Raw genomic sequence first — 15,939 nt, 5'->3', positions numbered from 1 at the left:
CAATGGGAGTCACGTGGAATGACACATTATATATATATATATATATAAAACCAACTGAATGGCGGCACTCACGGCGACTGTTCACAAACAACAAAAGACTCTCATGGATGGATCAACGTCACAAAATGAAGTAAAGCTTCATGACACGTTGATCCATCCATGAGAGTCTTTTGCCGTTTGTGAACAGTCGCCGTGAGTGCCGCCATTCAGTTGATTATATTGGTCCTGACAGTAGTTCCACGGAGGGCACCGGCGCATTACAGACATTTTAAATGAGAGTGCCAGCATGATTGTCTCATATATATAACCATTACCTCTGGTGTATTTATTTAGCAATGAAGTTGGGTTAGTGTTGATGTCACTTTCTCCTAGTTACTGGTGCAGGCTACATGCAGGCTACATGCACTGGTCCAGCCCACAAAATGGCGGTATCCAGTGGACATACACAATGGCTACACTTTAATCTGCCCCGTGTCATTGCTTGGAGCCACTGTTTTTAAACAACGTCATTCTGGGGCATTTCTATAATGGGTGCAGGGTGTGACTCCACTGTAATCAATCTTTTTTTTTTTGTGCAATATACAGTTGACCTTTAGAACGTTTCCGTAATATGATCTGTAAAGCACTCAGAGCCATTTCCACCTTCACCCCCTTTACAGGGGTGCAAGGGCCATGTGATCTTTGTGGCAGCTGTTTAGTAAACCTATTATTGCCTTGTATGATTTTATTAGCTAGGGAAGAGATTAGAAGCTACCCTCTGCCAATTATACAAGACCTTGAAAATTGGCCTAGAGACGGTCTGGAATGCAAGAATAAATCAACAGCCTTGTGTGGGAAATTACCAGGAATAGTAACAGATCATGAGAATGATCTTTAGACTTCAGTTCCATGTAACAGAAATACTGCTATACTTCACCGGAAGTTTTAAACAAAACGTGCTACTGAACAACATACATGCGATAATATATACTAATATTAGAAGAACGTTGCGTCCATCTGTTTGTTCCAAGTTGGTGCAAAAACTGCCCTCAAAATGTAAAAGGTTAATAAGAGAAGTAAAAAGAAAAACTGAAAAAGGTCCCCATCTTCACAGCTCACCAAAATTGTCATATATTCACCGTGACAATGAATTGAGAGCAAAGAACTGGAGAAAATATGAGATATGGTAAGAACTTACCCTTGTTATCTCTATTTCTACGAAGTCCATAGGGTTCCACAGGATACCTTGGGGTATAGGTGTGACGTCAGTCGCTGGGCACCATAGAGTTAAGCTTTTCAGCTTCCCAGGATGCACTAGGGTCCCCCTCCTATACCCCGCCCCCTAGCCAAGGCACCTCAGTTAGTTATCAAGCCATAGGCCGGAGGAGGAGAAGGAAGAGAGAGAAAAAAAGATCTGGACACATACAAGAATCACATTCTCACCAGAGGGAGACGGAAAACCGGTGACCAGAGCAAAGCCCATCTGCCCACGAAGGACCCACAGACCTAGTAGAATGAGCCTTCAGAGAAGGAGGGACCGGTAGGCCTTCATGAAGATAAGCTTCAGAAATAGCCATACGGATCCAGGCTGCCAAAGTTTGCTTTGAAGCAGGCCAACCCTTTTTATGGAAGCCATAGAGGACAAACAAAGCGTCCGACTTCCTAAACGAAGAAGTGCGGTCAACATAAGTCCTTAAGGCCCGCACAACATCCAAAGAGGCCTCACCCACGGAAAGACCCGGTGAGTTAAAGGCCGGAACAACTATTTCCTCGTTAACATGAAACTGGGAAACAACTTTGGGAAGAAACTCGGGCCGAGTGCGGAGCACTGCCCTGTTCCCATGAAAAACCAAGAAAGGGGGTCTACAACAAAGAGCCCCTAACTCAGAAACACGTCTGGCCGAAGCAATGGCCAGAAGGAAAACAGTCTTAGCTGTTAGCCATTTAAGATCCACTGAGCCCAGTGGTTCAAACGGCGGTCCTTGGAGAGCCCTCAGGACCACAGCCAAATCCCAAGGCGCCACAGGTGGAACAAAGGGCGGCTGAATGCGGAGAACACCTTGCATAAAGGTGCGCACATCCGGGATTGTAGCAATCCTACGGTGAAACCAGACAGATAGGGCTGAAACCTGTACCTTCAAAGAAGCAAGGCGAAGCCCATGATCTAGTCCCGCTTGCAGGAAGGCGAGAATCCGAGACAGACGAAACTCCCGCGGTGCATAACCTCTCGGTCGACACCACTGGAAGAACTTATGCCACACGCGATGGTATATCCTCGCGGAAGACGGTTTCCGAGCTTGTAACATGGTACGCACCACAGAGCTGGAAAACCCCCGGGACCTCAGCATGGCCGTCTCAACAGCCACGCCGTCAAAGACAGCCGAGTCAGATCCGGGTGAAGACAAGGACCCTGAGACAGAAGGTCCGGTCGTAGCGGCAACCGCAGAGGACTGTCCACGGACAGACCCTGAAGGTCTGAGAACCAGTGCCGTCTGGGCCACGCGGGAGCTATCAACAGGAGTGTCCCTCCTTCCTGTTTGAATTTCCGGATTACCCGTGGAAGAAGGGAGACCGGAGGGAACAGGTATGCGAGCCGGAACGTCCACCGGACGGACAGAGCATCCACCAGAGACGCCCCTTCGTCTCTTGTGCGAGACCCGTACACCGGCAACTTGTTGTTGTGCCGGGACGCCATGAGGTCGATTTCTGGAAGACCCCACCTGTCCACCAGTAGTTGAAAAACGTCCGGGTGCAGGGATCATTCCCCTGGATGAACGTCCTGGCGACTTAGAAAGTCCGCCTCCCAATTTAGCACTCCCGGGATGAAGACCGCTGATATGGCCGGAAGATTGCGCTCCGCCCAAACCAGGATCCGAGAGACCTCTACGAGAGCCGCCCGACTGCGAGTTCCTCCTTGCCTGTTTATGTAGGCCATGGTGGTAGCGTTGTCCGACTGGACCTGCACCGGGTGACCCTGGAGAAACCGCTGTGCCTGCTGGAGAGCATTGAAGACCGCACGGAGTTCCAAGATATTTATTGGAAGCTCCGCTTCTGTCGGCGTCCACCTTCCCTGGAACAAGTGTGGACCCGAAACTGCTCCCCAGCCCCGAAGACTGGCGTCCGTTGTCAACAGGACCCAAGTTGGAACCCAGAATGGACGTCCCTTGTTGAGGTGGGTCGTCTGTAACCACCACGCAAGGGACAGGCGAACCTCCGGGGTGAGCACAATCGTCTGGGACTTCAGAGACTGAGGCAGCCCGTTCCACTTGGACAGGATCAGGTGCTGCAGAGGTCTGGAGTGAAACTGGGCGTATTCCACCATGTCGAACACCGACACCATGGAGCCCAGTAACCTCATCGCCGAGTGTAAGGACACCCGGCGGCTGTGCAGACAACTGCGCACCCTTGACTGTAAAGCAGAGATCTTGTCCTCCGTCACGAAGATCCTTTGCTGTCCCGAGTCCAATAAGGCTCCAAGATGCAGAATCCTCCGAGACGGGATTAGAGTGGACTTCTGCCAGTTGATTAACCAGCCATGCCGTTGCAGCAGTGCAATGGTCAGGTCCAAGTGGCGTAACAGGAGCTCTGGAGATCCTGCCACCAATAACAGGTCGTCCAAGTACGGCAACATGCGGACTCCTTGCAGCCGCAGAGAAGCCGCCATGACCGCCATCACCTTGGTGAAAACACGTGGTGCTGTCGCCAGGCCAAAAGGTAACGCCCGAAACTGGAAGTGGTCGCTGCGGATTGCAAACCTGAGGAACTGGTGATGGCGCAAAAGAATAGGGACATGCAGGTAAGCGTCCTGTATGTCCAATGACACCATGTAGTCCCCAGGTTCCAGCGCCAGAATGATGGACCGTAGGGTCTCCATCCGAAACTTCGGGACCCGCAAAGACTTGTTGAGTGCTTTGAGGTTGAGAATCGGACGATATGACCCATTGGGTTTCTGTACCAAAAATAGATTTGAATAGAAACCATGGCCCCTCTGGGAGAATGGAACAGGCACTATAACTCCAGCCTGGAGCATAGTGTGCAATACCTTCCGCAGCTCCAAGAACCCAAGTGTCTGTCGTAGTGGTCGACCAACACTGGGCGAACTGTAGCAGGCGGCCTCCCACCCTGGGATCCCCCAAAGGGAGGCCCGGACCGTCAGGCCGCAGGCTTGTCATCTGGCTTGGGGGCCGGACGTCTGATACTCCATGCCTGCTTCTGGGGCTTGGCCGATTTCTTAGGACCAGCCTGTCGAGGAAACGACTGTGGTTTGGGCCTGCCCTGGGCCCTAGATGACCGAAAGGATGATGGTCCAGAACCAGAAGGAGCAGCGGCCGACGGGAGACAAGCCGATTTGGCTGCCGCCAGCGTGGCCACAATCTTATCCAGATCCGGACCGAAGAGAACTTCTCCGGTAAACGGCAACGCCTCCAGACCCTTTTTGGAATCTGCGTCCGCCTTCCAGGATCGCAGCCACAAGGTGCGACGAGCAGCTACCGCTGCTGAAGAAATCCTAGACACCAGAGTACTAATGTCTAGGGCTGCCTCGTTGATGTAGGTGGCCGAATCACGGAGATTGCCAATCAACTCCGCCTGTTCGGCCGGACAGTCGGAATCAAAAGAAGCCTCTAATGAATCCGCCCAGCGCTCCATCGCTCTGGCAACCCAGCAAATGGCCATAGCCGGCCGTGCTGCCCCCCCCACAAGGGAATAAGCGGACTTCAGGCAGATTTCCACCTTGCGGTCCGTAGCATCCTTAAGGGAGGACATGGATGGCATCGGCAATGTGGCACTACGGACAAGACGGGTCACGTGAGAATCCACCTGTGGAGGGGATTCCCACTTTGCAAAATAATTATCCGCGAACGGATAAGCCACCACCAGGCGTCTCTGCGGCTGGTATCTTTTGCCAGGCTGTTTGCACGTCTCCTCTAAATGGTCCACCAACTGACCCGAAAGAGGAAAGACTGTGGCATCGCCCTTCACATCCTTGAAAAAGGCATACTTAGATTTAGCCGCTGGGGGAACTTCGTCCTCAATCACCAAGGCTGCGCGGACCGCCCGAATAAGTCCAGGAATATATACTTTGGACTTAGCATCAGCGTCCTTAGTATGGAGAGGTTCCTGATCGTAAGGATCCAGAATCTCCCCATCATCAGACGTCCCCTCGTCATCCTCATAAGGAGCCGACAGAGACGCCACCGGCCGTTTATGCGGCCGCATCACAGACTCCCCTTGCAACACATCCGACAAGTGCTGTACAGAACTCGTCAGGGAGTTAACCCACGCTGGCTCCTGAGAAACCGGGAGCGGGGAAATAGGGAGACTGTGGGGCACCACCAATTGTCGTGGGAAACCCTGCATGGGTGACGACACCACTGACTGCTGGGATAAACCCATCGGTGTAAACGCGGGCTGCGGAGCTAACTGGCCCACTAAGGCTGTAAGCGCCTGAGCGAAACAAGCCCAGGGCGGCTCCTGTACCGGTGCTGTAACCGCAAGAGGCAGCGCCATGGACAAACACTGCCGGCAAAGGCCCTCCGCGCTACCCTCCCCCTCCGCTAACGGTACTTTACACGTAGTACACTGTAGCCGGAGGGGAAAATCACTTTCGGACATGATGGCACCACGTATGTGACCTCTCTCACCAATTATAACTTAAATAGGCGAGAGACCACCCTGCAGCACCGCACCGCAAGGGCTTAGCAGAAAGAACAGGGACAGTAATAAAGCTGACAGTTTAGAGAAAAGTTACAGGTCACATACAATGCAAAGAAAATCAATTCCTGCACTAACAGCGCTGATCACTCAACTACGCAGACACAGGGCCTGGTAGGACACAGCGCTGCATACACAGACCTGACCACAGCGGAGGAGAGGTATGCGGGGGGACCCAGACCACGATGCTTCCGTCCAGCGCTTCCAGCAGCGTTCACCATGCGTTCTGGAGAAGATGGCCGCCGAGGAGCAGAGAGGAGGCTGGCCTGGGGGAGGAGCGCTGCCACAGGACCAGTCGGCAGCATGCAGAGAGGGCTGTGTGCAGCGGGGGAGGCGCCGGCTGTGAGACAGGGAAGGCGCGCTCCCCTGGCATGCATTTAACCCCTGAGACGCCGCAGCGCTACCGCTCTGCTGCGGTCCGCTGTCCCAGGGGGTAGTGGAAAGCGCAGGTTGGTCGCCTGGCTCCACGCTGCAGCCAGTCCCCAGGGAGCCCCCTGCCTGGGGACTTAGGACCATGTGACCAGCGGGGACCCACCGCGGGACCCCGCTGCTTACCTTTGTCCCCCTTGGATCCGGCCATGGTCCGGAACATCTGGGGTCACCGCTAGCTGTGACCCCAGATGCTCACCAGCATCCCCGGATCGGTACCGGCGTTCTGGTACCGGCGGGGGTGTAGGGAAGACAGCATGGACGTCAGGACTGACTGTCCATGCTGTCCATCCAGATGTGCAGCCACAGCTGCACTGAAGAAAGCTTCAGGGGCTCTTCTAGCCCCCACTCCGACAGGTGCACCCGACGCCGGCCGGGCACCAAACTAAACTGAGGTGCCTTGGCTAGGGGGCGGGGTATAGGAGGGGGACCCTAGTGCATCCTGGGAGGCTGAAAAGCTTAACTCTATGGTGCCCAGCGACTGACGTCACACCTGTACCCCAAGGTATCCTGTGGATACCCTATGGACCCTGAAGTAGAAAATGTGTTTATAAAATTAGAATGCAATTGCATCAGTAATTGTACAATAGATAGTGGGTACCTCTATGCTTGGGAGATCTAGCCGGGTTTCATTTCAGGTACCGTATATTTCAGTACTTGAACAGTTTCTCAGAAAATAACTTTGGAAAGAATCATGGAAAAATTTATTTTTTATATTTTTCCCAAATGTATTAGGAATGTTCCCAATCTCCATACACACAAAAAATTATAAATAAAACAAAAATATACTTAAATAAGAGTTGGCTTGGATAATGTGAAGGTTAAAAAAAATGTTTCCACCCCTTTATGTTTCACGAATTGCATAAATTACTTAATAACTTGGGATGTTCTCTTCCTTCTTCTGATCTTCCTAAAATTTCTAACAATAATTTCAATGTGACTTTTCTTGTTTATATTACACAGAACATCGATTATATCGCTGTTTTAACTGCAATTTATTGAAATACTTTGATACCCTCCCTCCTTTTTTTTTCTTCTTTTTCTCTACCCTCTTTCTTCAGCTTATTTATTACTATAAAATTAATACAATTCTTGTTCAGAAAAAAAAAAAAATATTTCCAATAAAATAAATCTCCATAAAGTTGCAAAAACCCCCTCAAAAAATGCATAATGAAGGAGACCCGAATCCACCCTGCAGCTGCCTGGAAGATGGTCGTTCAGTGTATATGAACGACCATCACCTACAGATATATCTGCAGATCACTCGACCTGCAGATATATCTGCTAGGTGTGTACCCACCTTTAGATTTGAGAGGGGTGTGTCCAAACAACTCTTAATTGAGGTATAAAGTATGTACCTTGCATGCAGTGCAGCCTGGCTTGTTCCAGGTGCAGAGTTACCTGCTTTTTTCTGCTTTGATCCCAATTCAGAATTAGCTTAGTCCCCTGTGCTCGGCCCGGGGATTTTTTTTATGTTAACAGTCCCTTCAAATTGCTTTAAATTGTTTATGTAATTTATTTAAATAAACTATAAATCAGTGGTTCTCAACACATTTCTCAAGTACTCCCAAAAGGTCAGGTTTTGTGGATATCTTTACGCAGGCACGCGTGAGTTAATCTATGTTGTTGGGTCAGTAATTATCCCACCTTTTTCCATAGATAGAAATCCTGAAAACATGACTTGTTGGTAAAATTTGAGGTTTGCAGTTGGTCGTCCCTGGAATAAATATGATCCAGGCCATTGTTCTGTGTGTGAGCTGTGACCAATACCATTCATTGTGTGTCAGAAGTGGAAGAACTTCTGAAGCAAAAGATTCTCACTATAAAAAAAAACAAAAATAAATGGATGATTTATTTTTTTGTTGTACAAAGTGCTTCAAATAAGAAAGTGTCTGTGCCTCTGCCGCCTCCTGCAATGGCCTCTGCTCACCAGGGACGTGTTCCCCGCAGCTCCTGTTTCCGTTTCACCCATTGTGCATTCATCGCTGTGCCCAGTACCGTCCAAGATGGTTGTTCCAACCAAGGAGACGTGGAAACGTCTGGACTGAAGGTTTTATTATGTCCCTTGTCCCTTAGTGGGCCCTGAAATCCCTCCGGGGTCTGCTGTTTGGACAGTCTCATGGGTTGTTGATGATGCTGCTCCATAATGTCTATTTTATCAGTTCCGGGCTGACCATTCAAAGTAAGAGTTTCTTTGGCTGTTGGCTCTCTGCGCCCTCTGTGGAGACATAATGTATGGTGCAAATTCTGCCAATGACTGGTGAGACAGGAACAGAGGAGAGAGACAGAGAGAGAGACAGCAGCACTCCAAGGGACTTTACAACACAATTATTAAGCCTTAAGTTTATTCTTCCAACGTTTCAGATAACAATATCTTTCTTCAAGGAGAAATATATATATATATATATATTTTTTTTAGAGCCACGCATGAACAGCTATTTACGTCAGAATAATCAATTTCAGATAGATGTGAGGAGCTCGTAGGTAGACAGTAGACAGACAGAGTCAAATGGACGATAGGGTCAAAAAGTCGACTGTTAAATAGTCAACATGGACTAAGGCGACAGGGTCAGATGGTCAACATGGTGAAAAGGTCAACACATTTCATAATTGTAAGACCTCTGCAATTCGCCCTGGCATGCTGTCAATCAAATTCTGAGCCACATACTGACTGATGGCCGCCCATTTTTGCCTAATCAATGCTTGGGGTTTGTCAGAATTTGTGGGTTTTTGTTTGTCCACCCGCCTCTTGAGGATTGACCACAAGTTCTCAAAGGGATGAATGGGAGACCATTCATGTGTAGAGTTGCTTCTCAGCCAAGGGAGTGGGCTCACTCACGATTTTGCCTAAGAACACAGCCATGAATAAAGAATGGCACCAAAACATCCTCCAAGAGCAACTTCTCCCAACCATCCAAGAACAGTTTGGTGATGAACAATGCCTTTTCCAGCATGATGGAGCACCTTGCCATAAGGCAAAAGTTATAACCAAGCGACTCGGGGATCAAAACATCAACATTTTGGGTCCATGGCCAGGAAACTCCCCAGCCCTTAATTCCATTGAGTCCTTGTGGTCAATCCTCAAGAAGCGGGTGGACAAACAAAAACCCACAAATTCTTACAAACTCCAAGCATTGATTAGGGAAGAATGGGCAGCCATCAGTCAGCATGTTGCCCAGAAGTTGATTGACAGCATGCCAGGGGGCGAAACGCAGAGGTCTTGAAAAAGGAGGGTCAACACTGCAAATATTTACTCTTTGCATAAACTTAATGTAATTGTCAATAAAAGCATTTGACACTTATGAAATGCTGTAATGTTACATCAGTATATCATAGTAACATCTGACAAAAAGGTCTAAAAACACTGAAGCAGCAAACTTTGTGAAAACCAATACTTGTCATTCTCAAAACTTTTGGCCATGCATGTATGTATGTATATATATATATATATATATATATTTATTTTCGTAATATCATGATAACCCTTCAGTCTACCCTTCAGTGTGGCACAGAATGTAGCCATTATTTCTGTCCCTCCCCCTACAGGGAGGCACAGTGTGAAACTATACATCGGACCCTCCCCCTGCAGGGAGGCACAGAATGGAGAGATATATAATCGGACCCTTTTACAGACTACCTTAATAGTTTATTTATCTCCCCATGTATGCTCGCATATGGAATCCATATATATCTGTGAAAGGAGGTATAAAGAGACCTTTACAGGCTGGCTACAAAGCATATTTGATGTAAGCATCCAATCCCTAAGACTTGCCTGCACCATCTGTTTATTTCCTGGCTGGTTTGGGTGGCACTACTATTGATCACCTGGCATTAGAAGACTGCACCTCTTTCTCATTCCTCTATGCACTTAGGGTGCTCATGATCATCAGTACTACACTATTTTGCTCTGTTGTTTTGTATATACATATGTGAGAGTCCTTAAAAAGAAGAGGTTTCAAGAAATTATCCTTTGGACCATATGTTGGGGCAGTGTTTAGCAGCCTATTTGTCAAACAATTTTTTGTTCTGTTGGACCTAGAAATCTGACCCTCCCGCTGCAGGGTGACGCAGAATGTAGACATTACCTGACCATCCCCCTGCAGGGTAACACAAAATGGAGCTATACATTTTACCCTCCCCCTGTAGGGTGACATGGAGTGTAGCTATAAATCTGACCCTCCCCTTGGAGGGTGGCACAAAGTGTAGCTATTTATCGGACCCTCCCCCTGCAGGATGGCACAGAGTGGTGCTATATAGCAGACCATCCCCCTGCAGGATGGCACAGAGCGGTGCTATATAGCAGACCCTCCCCCTGCAGGATGGCTCAGAGTGGAGTTATATAGCAGACCCTCCCCCTGCAGGATGGCACAGAGTGGAGCTATATAGCAGACCCTCCCCCTGCAGGATGGCTCAGAGTGGAGCTATATAGCAGACTCTCCCCCTGCAGGATGGCACAGAGTGGAGCTATATAGCAGACCCTCCCCCTGCAGGATGGCTCAGAGTGGAGCTATATAGCAGATCCTCCCCCTGCAGCATGTCTCAGAGTGGAGCTATATAGCAGACCCTCCCGCTGCAGGATGGCTCAGAGTGGAGCTATATAGCAGACCCTCCCCCTGCAGGATAGCTCAGAGTGGAGCTATATAGCAGACCTTCCCCCTGCAGGATGGCACAGAGTGGAGCTATATAGCAGACCCTCCCCCTGCAGGATGGCTCAGAGTGGAGCTATATAGCAGACCCTCCCCCTGCAGGATGGCTCAGAGTGGAGCTATATAGCAGACCCTCCCCCTGCAGGATGGCTCAGAGTGGAGCTATATAGCAGATCCTCCCCCTGCAGGATGTCTCAGAGTGGAGCTATATAGCAGACCCTCCCCCTGCAGGGTGGCTCAGAGTGGAGTTATATAGCAGACCCTCCCCCTGCAGGATGGCACAGAGTGGAGCTATATAGCAGACCCTCCCCCTGCAGGATGGCTCAGAGTGGAGCTATATAGCAGACCCTCCCCCTGCAGGGTGGCTCAGAGTGGAGCTATATAGCAGACCCTCCCCCTGCAGGATGGCACAGAGTGGAGCTATATAGCAGACCCTCCCCCTGCAGGATGGCACAGAGTGGTGCTATATAGCAGACCCTCCCCCTGCAGGATGGCACAGAGTGGTGCTATATAGCAGACCCCCCCCTGCAGGGTGGCTCAGAGTGGAGCTATATAGCAGACCCTCCCCCTGCAGGGTGGCTCAGAGTGGAGCTATATAGCAGACCCTCCCCCTGCAGGATGGCACAGAGTGGAGCTATATAGCAGACCATCCCCCTGCAGGATGGCACAGAGTGGTGCTATATAGCAGACCCCCCCTGCAGGATGGCACAGAGTGGAGCTATATAGCAGACCATCCCCCTGCAGGATGGCACAGAGTGGAGCTATATATAGCAGACCCTCCCCCTGCAGGATGGCTCAGAGTGGAGCTATATAGCAGATCCTCCCCCTGCAGCATGTCTCAGAGTGGAGCTATATAGCAGACCCTCCCGCTGCAGGATGGCTCAGAGTGGAGCTATATAGCAGACCCTCCCCCTGCAGGATAGCTCAGAGTGGAGCTATATAGCAGACCTTCCCCCTGCAGGATGGCACAGAGTGGAGCTATATAGCAGACCCTCCCCCTGCAGGATGGCTCAGAGTGGAGCTATATAGCAGACCCTCCCCCTGCAGGATGGCTCAGAGTGGAGCTATATAGCAGACCCTCCCCCTGCAGGATGGCTCAGAGTGGAGCTATATAGCAGATCCTCCCCCTGCAGGATGTCTCAGAGTGGAGCTATATAGCAGACCCTCCCCCTGCAGGGTGGCTCAGAGTGGAGTTATATAGCAGACCCTCCCCCTGCAGGATGGCACAGAGTGGAGCTATATAGCAGACCCTCCCCCTGCAGGATGGCTCAGAGTGGAGCTATATAGCAGACCCTCCCCCTGCAGGGTGGCTCAGAGTGGAGCTATATAGCAGACCCTCCCCCTGCAGGATGGCACAGAGTGGAGCTATATAGCAGACCCTCCCCCTGCAGGATGGCACAGAGTGGTGCTATATAGCAGACCCTCCCCCTGCAGGATGGCACAGAGTGGTGCTATATAGCAGACCCCCCCTGCAGGGTGGCTCAGAGTGGAGCTATATAGCAGACCCTCCCCCTGCAGGGTGGCTCAGAGTGGAGCTATATAGCAGACCCTCCCCCTGCAGGATGGCACAGAGTGGAGCTATATAGCAGACCATCCCCCTGCAGGATGGCACAGAGTGGTGCTATATAGCAGACCCCCCCTGCAGGATGGCACAGAGTGGAGCTATATAGCAGACCATCCCCCTGCAGGATGGCACAGAGTGGAGCTATATATAGCAGACCCTCCCCCTGCAGGATGGCTCAGAGTGGAGCTATATATTGGACCCTCCCCCTGCAGGATGGCTCAGAGTGGTGCTATATGTTGGACCCTTTTTACAGCACAGACAGGAGGAACATATCGGTCTCTCTCTCTTTTCGGGCTCATAGAGATCATTCTTACCCTTTATTGGATTCATTTTGCTCTTCTGTAAAATCCACTAGAAATAAAATAAATATAAAAAGTGTAAAAAAAAAAAATCTATCATATAAAAAGACATTTGCAGTTATCTTGCACAATTTTATTTTTTTCATGTCATGCGTCAAATGTAACAAATAAAGAAGTGAATAAAAACATAAGCAGACAATAAATGCAATTTGTACACATATATACAAATATAAAATGCAGAAACACTGAATGAAGAGGCCGAGCATGGTGGCCCCTGATAAGTGTCCATTCTACAGCGGGGGAACCGACTACTGCCGGGACAGCAGAAAGACTTAGGGGCTGAACAGACTTGTCGGCGGCAATTGCTCCCGCAATGCGGATATTCACCCAAATGCACCCAAAGGACCGTCCCTCATTGCTCACTTGCTATCACTGCCATACAGGACTCTGGGCCTGATTCAGAGCCGCTCGTAAGCAGCCGTTCGTTCGCTCTGAGCGATGTTCGCACAACTGCGCATGCATATGGGTCATAATGCGCATGCGCAAACCAGTCATTGCGGTCGGAAATCGAGCGCTCGCAAAACAGCGATGGGCTGCTAATTTGATTGACAGAATGTACTGTTTGTGGGTCGTAACAGGGGAAGGTGCTTGAAAACGGGGGAGTGGAGATCCGAACGCAGGCGTGCCTAACGGTAAAAAGGGCGTTTAATGGGTGTGCATAATTAGTAAAGGAGCGCCATCGACCACGTCACTTGGTTGTCTTTTAGCCTGAACTGCTCGCAGTGATTGCGGTAGGATAAACCTACCACAAGCACTGCGAGCAGTTCAGATGCCTTTCGATGTACCCGATTAATCAAATAACTACCGGAGATGACGTGTGATGCGAACGGCAAAGGGGCGTCTTAACAAAATAGCGAGCGCATTTTTCGTTCGCTCGCTCAGACATAGAGGCGTCAACAAACCGCAATGAGCGAGTGCTCAATTTAAATAGCCGGGCCCTTTTTAGAAACGACCGTCCGCAAATAGCGTCCGGCTCTGAATCAGGCCCTCAGAGTGTTCTGGCACCAGCGCTGTCCTCTGGAAACAGCGCATAATTATGGGTATGCTGAACTCTGTACAGCCCAAACGTTCGTCACTGCGTCCTCTCTCAGCCTGCATGCAAATGCCCTGTTACCACCCAGTTACTACACTTCAGCCGCCACCGGACTGCATACGACTCAACATCGCCAGTACTCGCGTACGCTTGGCTCCCGAGGATGCGTCATTTGAAAACCAACTTGCGTTCAACTCTGCACCAGCCTTAGGGGCTCACTCTCAGGGCCGGCTTCAGAGGTGGATGTAGTTGCAGCTGTGAATGGATATTTTAATGCTGCGCGACTGCGTCTTTATGCTAAATGCGGCAGCTGATGGGATTACTACGGAGATGCCCACCAGCCGCAGCACCGATCCGTCGCTGTGCGTATTAAGACGCGACATCGACTGCGGCATCGAACATTGCACCTGCCCTATGGAGGAGCACAATCTGTCGCTATGGAATCAGTATGATTTACCGCCACCGCAAATCCCGACAGCGGCAGCCCGGCAAGGGTGAAAATCCTGATCGTTAATTAAGGTAAGTATCGCTAACCTTTCTCCCCCCCTAACCCTCCCCTTAGGGGTGCCTAAACCTAACCCCCCCCTTCCCCGCAGCCTAACCCTAAGTGTCCCCGGGGGGCGTTGCCAAACCCTAACTTCCCCCCTTCCCCTAGCCTAACCTTAAACCCCAAGTCCCCCCCGGGAGCCCCTAACCTAACCCTCCCCCCCGCGGCTGTCTGCGTACGGCTTACCTTCGATTGGGATGCCAGGCGTCAGGCTCCCGGCGTAGGTAAAATGACAGGCGTCGGGATTTCGACGCCTGTCATTAGACCCTTGCTGGGATTAGACAGTCGGGATGCTGGCGGTCGGCATTCAGACTGTCGGCATCCCGACTGAATACTATATCTACATTATATTTACCTACTATCATTAATGTTCATGTAGCGCTGTACAGAGAATGGTGAATAACTTGCCCGAGTCTCTGCCCCATTCTAGCTTTCAGTCCCGTCCACATTAAACACACACTAGGGTCCATTCTCGTCTGCTGCCAATTTATCTACTTTATTCCTTATAAGCTTCAAGTAAAACCTATAATTTATTTAATAAAAGAACTAGTAATAGCATTAATAAGTTTCAGGAACTCGTTAGCGCTAACAATGTTTGGGGTAAGGCAGTAACTGTGGGGGGAAACTTTTCTTCCTATGCACAGTAGACACATCCGCTTCACTCTCACTAAACTGAGGGCCGAGCTGCAGATGGGCAAGTACCCCTGGAGGAAGTGACCCCATAGGTTTATTACTCTGGGATTCTACTTTAATATTATAACAGTAACAGTTTGAATCAATAAATCACATTAAAATGTGTAATATTATATTTGATAATACATGCATAGGGTGAACAGATACACTGTAAATCTCCACATACCTGTAGGTGGCGCTCTGGAGAGAAGTGGGGGAGAGCGAGACATGTAGCGACTGTAGCAGCTTCTCTGGGCCAGGAGTCCGCGGGAGAGATTCATATCGCTGAGAGACAAAGTGACAGAGACAGGAGGGGAAGGAAGGGTCGGGAAGCAGAGACACATGAATGACACATGAATTCGGAAGAGATGGAGAATGGATGGGAGTTGAGGAAGTTAAAGTTGAGAGATGTGAAATGCGTAGGGCGCAGAAAGCAGGAGAATGAGGAGAGAAATGACAAATGGTGACGTCCACCCTCACAAGTGTCTGAAAGTAATTATTCTATAACAATTCTCTTTATTACAAGTCTTCCATCTGTCCCCCTATGACCGATGTCCTACCTATTATCACTATTTGAGGATTATCAGATCCACAATTACTGGAGCATATTACCATATTTCCAGGAGAGCCTGCCTCGCACGCCAACTCACTGACTTTAATAAATAAAAAAAAATGTCCCTGTGAGCAGCAATTCCATCATCTTTGCAGGTGCACATTACCTCCAGCTTAGATAGATCTCGTGATGACAGCTCCTTGTCAGAGATGGAAGTAATATATATATATATATATATATATATATATATATATATTTATTTATTTATATTAACCCATTTATCACTTTCATGTGAATAAGGAGGTTTCCTGTTATGGGATGTGAAAACTGCTCCCTGTCATTACGTCTCACATTTCTGGGACAGCTTCCTCACCGACCCATGGCTTGTTTTATGCGAATTAATATTGAATATATTTTATTTGATTTATTTTTACAAGAGCTACAA

General features: G+C 49.5%; 1 protein-coding gene across 4 annotated transcripts in view; it reads right to left on the bottom strand.

Moving 5' to 3' along the window:
• Window positions 1-7,260: 7,260 nt before the first annotated feature.
• The window catches only part of ATAT1 (alpha tubulin acetyltransferase 1), a 48,095-nt gene continuing 39,416 nt past the window's right edge, over window positions 7,261-15,939 (bottom strand). For 3 of the 4 annotated variants that reach the window (XM_088481473.1, XM_088481472.1, XM_088481474.1), the window contains 4 exons: window positions 15,129-15,226; window positions 12,645-12,681; window positions 8,051-8,338; window positions 7,261-7,940 (listed from right to left, as the gene is read on the bottom strand). In XM_088481473.1, the coding sequence (XP_088337599.1) occupies window positions 7,904-7,940; window positions 8,051-8,338; window positions 12,645-12,681; window positions 15,129-15,226 (460 nt within the window). In that variant the 3' untranslated portion in view covers window positions 7,261-7,903. The other variant, XM_088481471.1, reaches the window with a different exon arrangement.

The sequence above is a fragment of the Taudactylus pleione genome, unplaced genomic scaffold (genome assembly GCF_031769625.1).
Source record: "Taudactylus pleione unplaced genomic scaffold, aTauple2 ptg000274l, whole genome shotgun sequence".
Lineage (NCBI taxonomy): Eukaryota > Metazoa > Chordata > Amphibia > Anura > Myobatrachidae > Taudactylus > Taudactylus pleione.
Note: the sequence above shows the minus strand (reverse complement) of the source record. Positions and strands in the feature narration are given on the sequence as shown.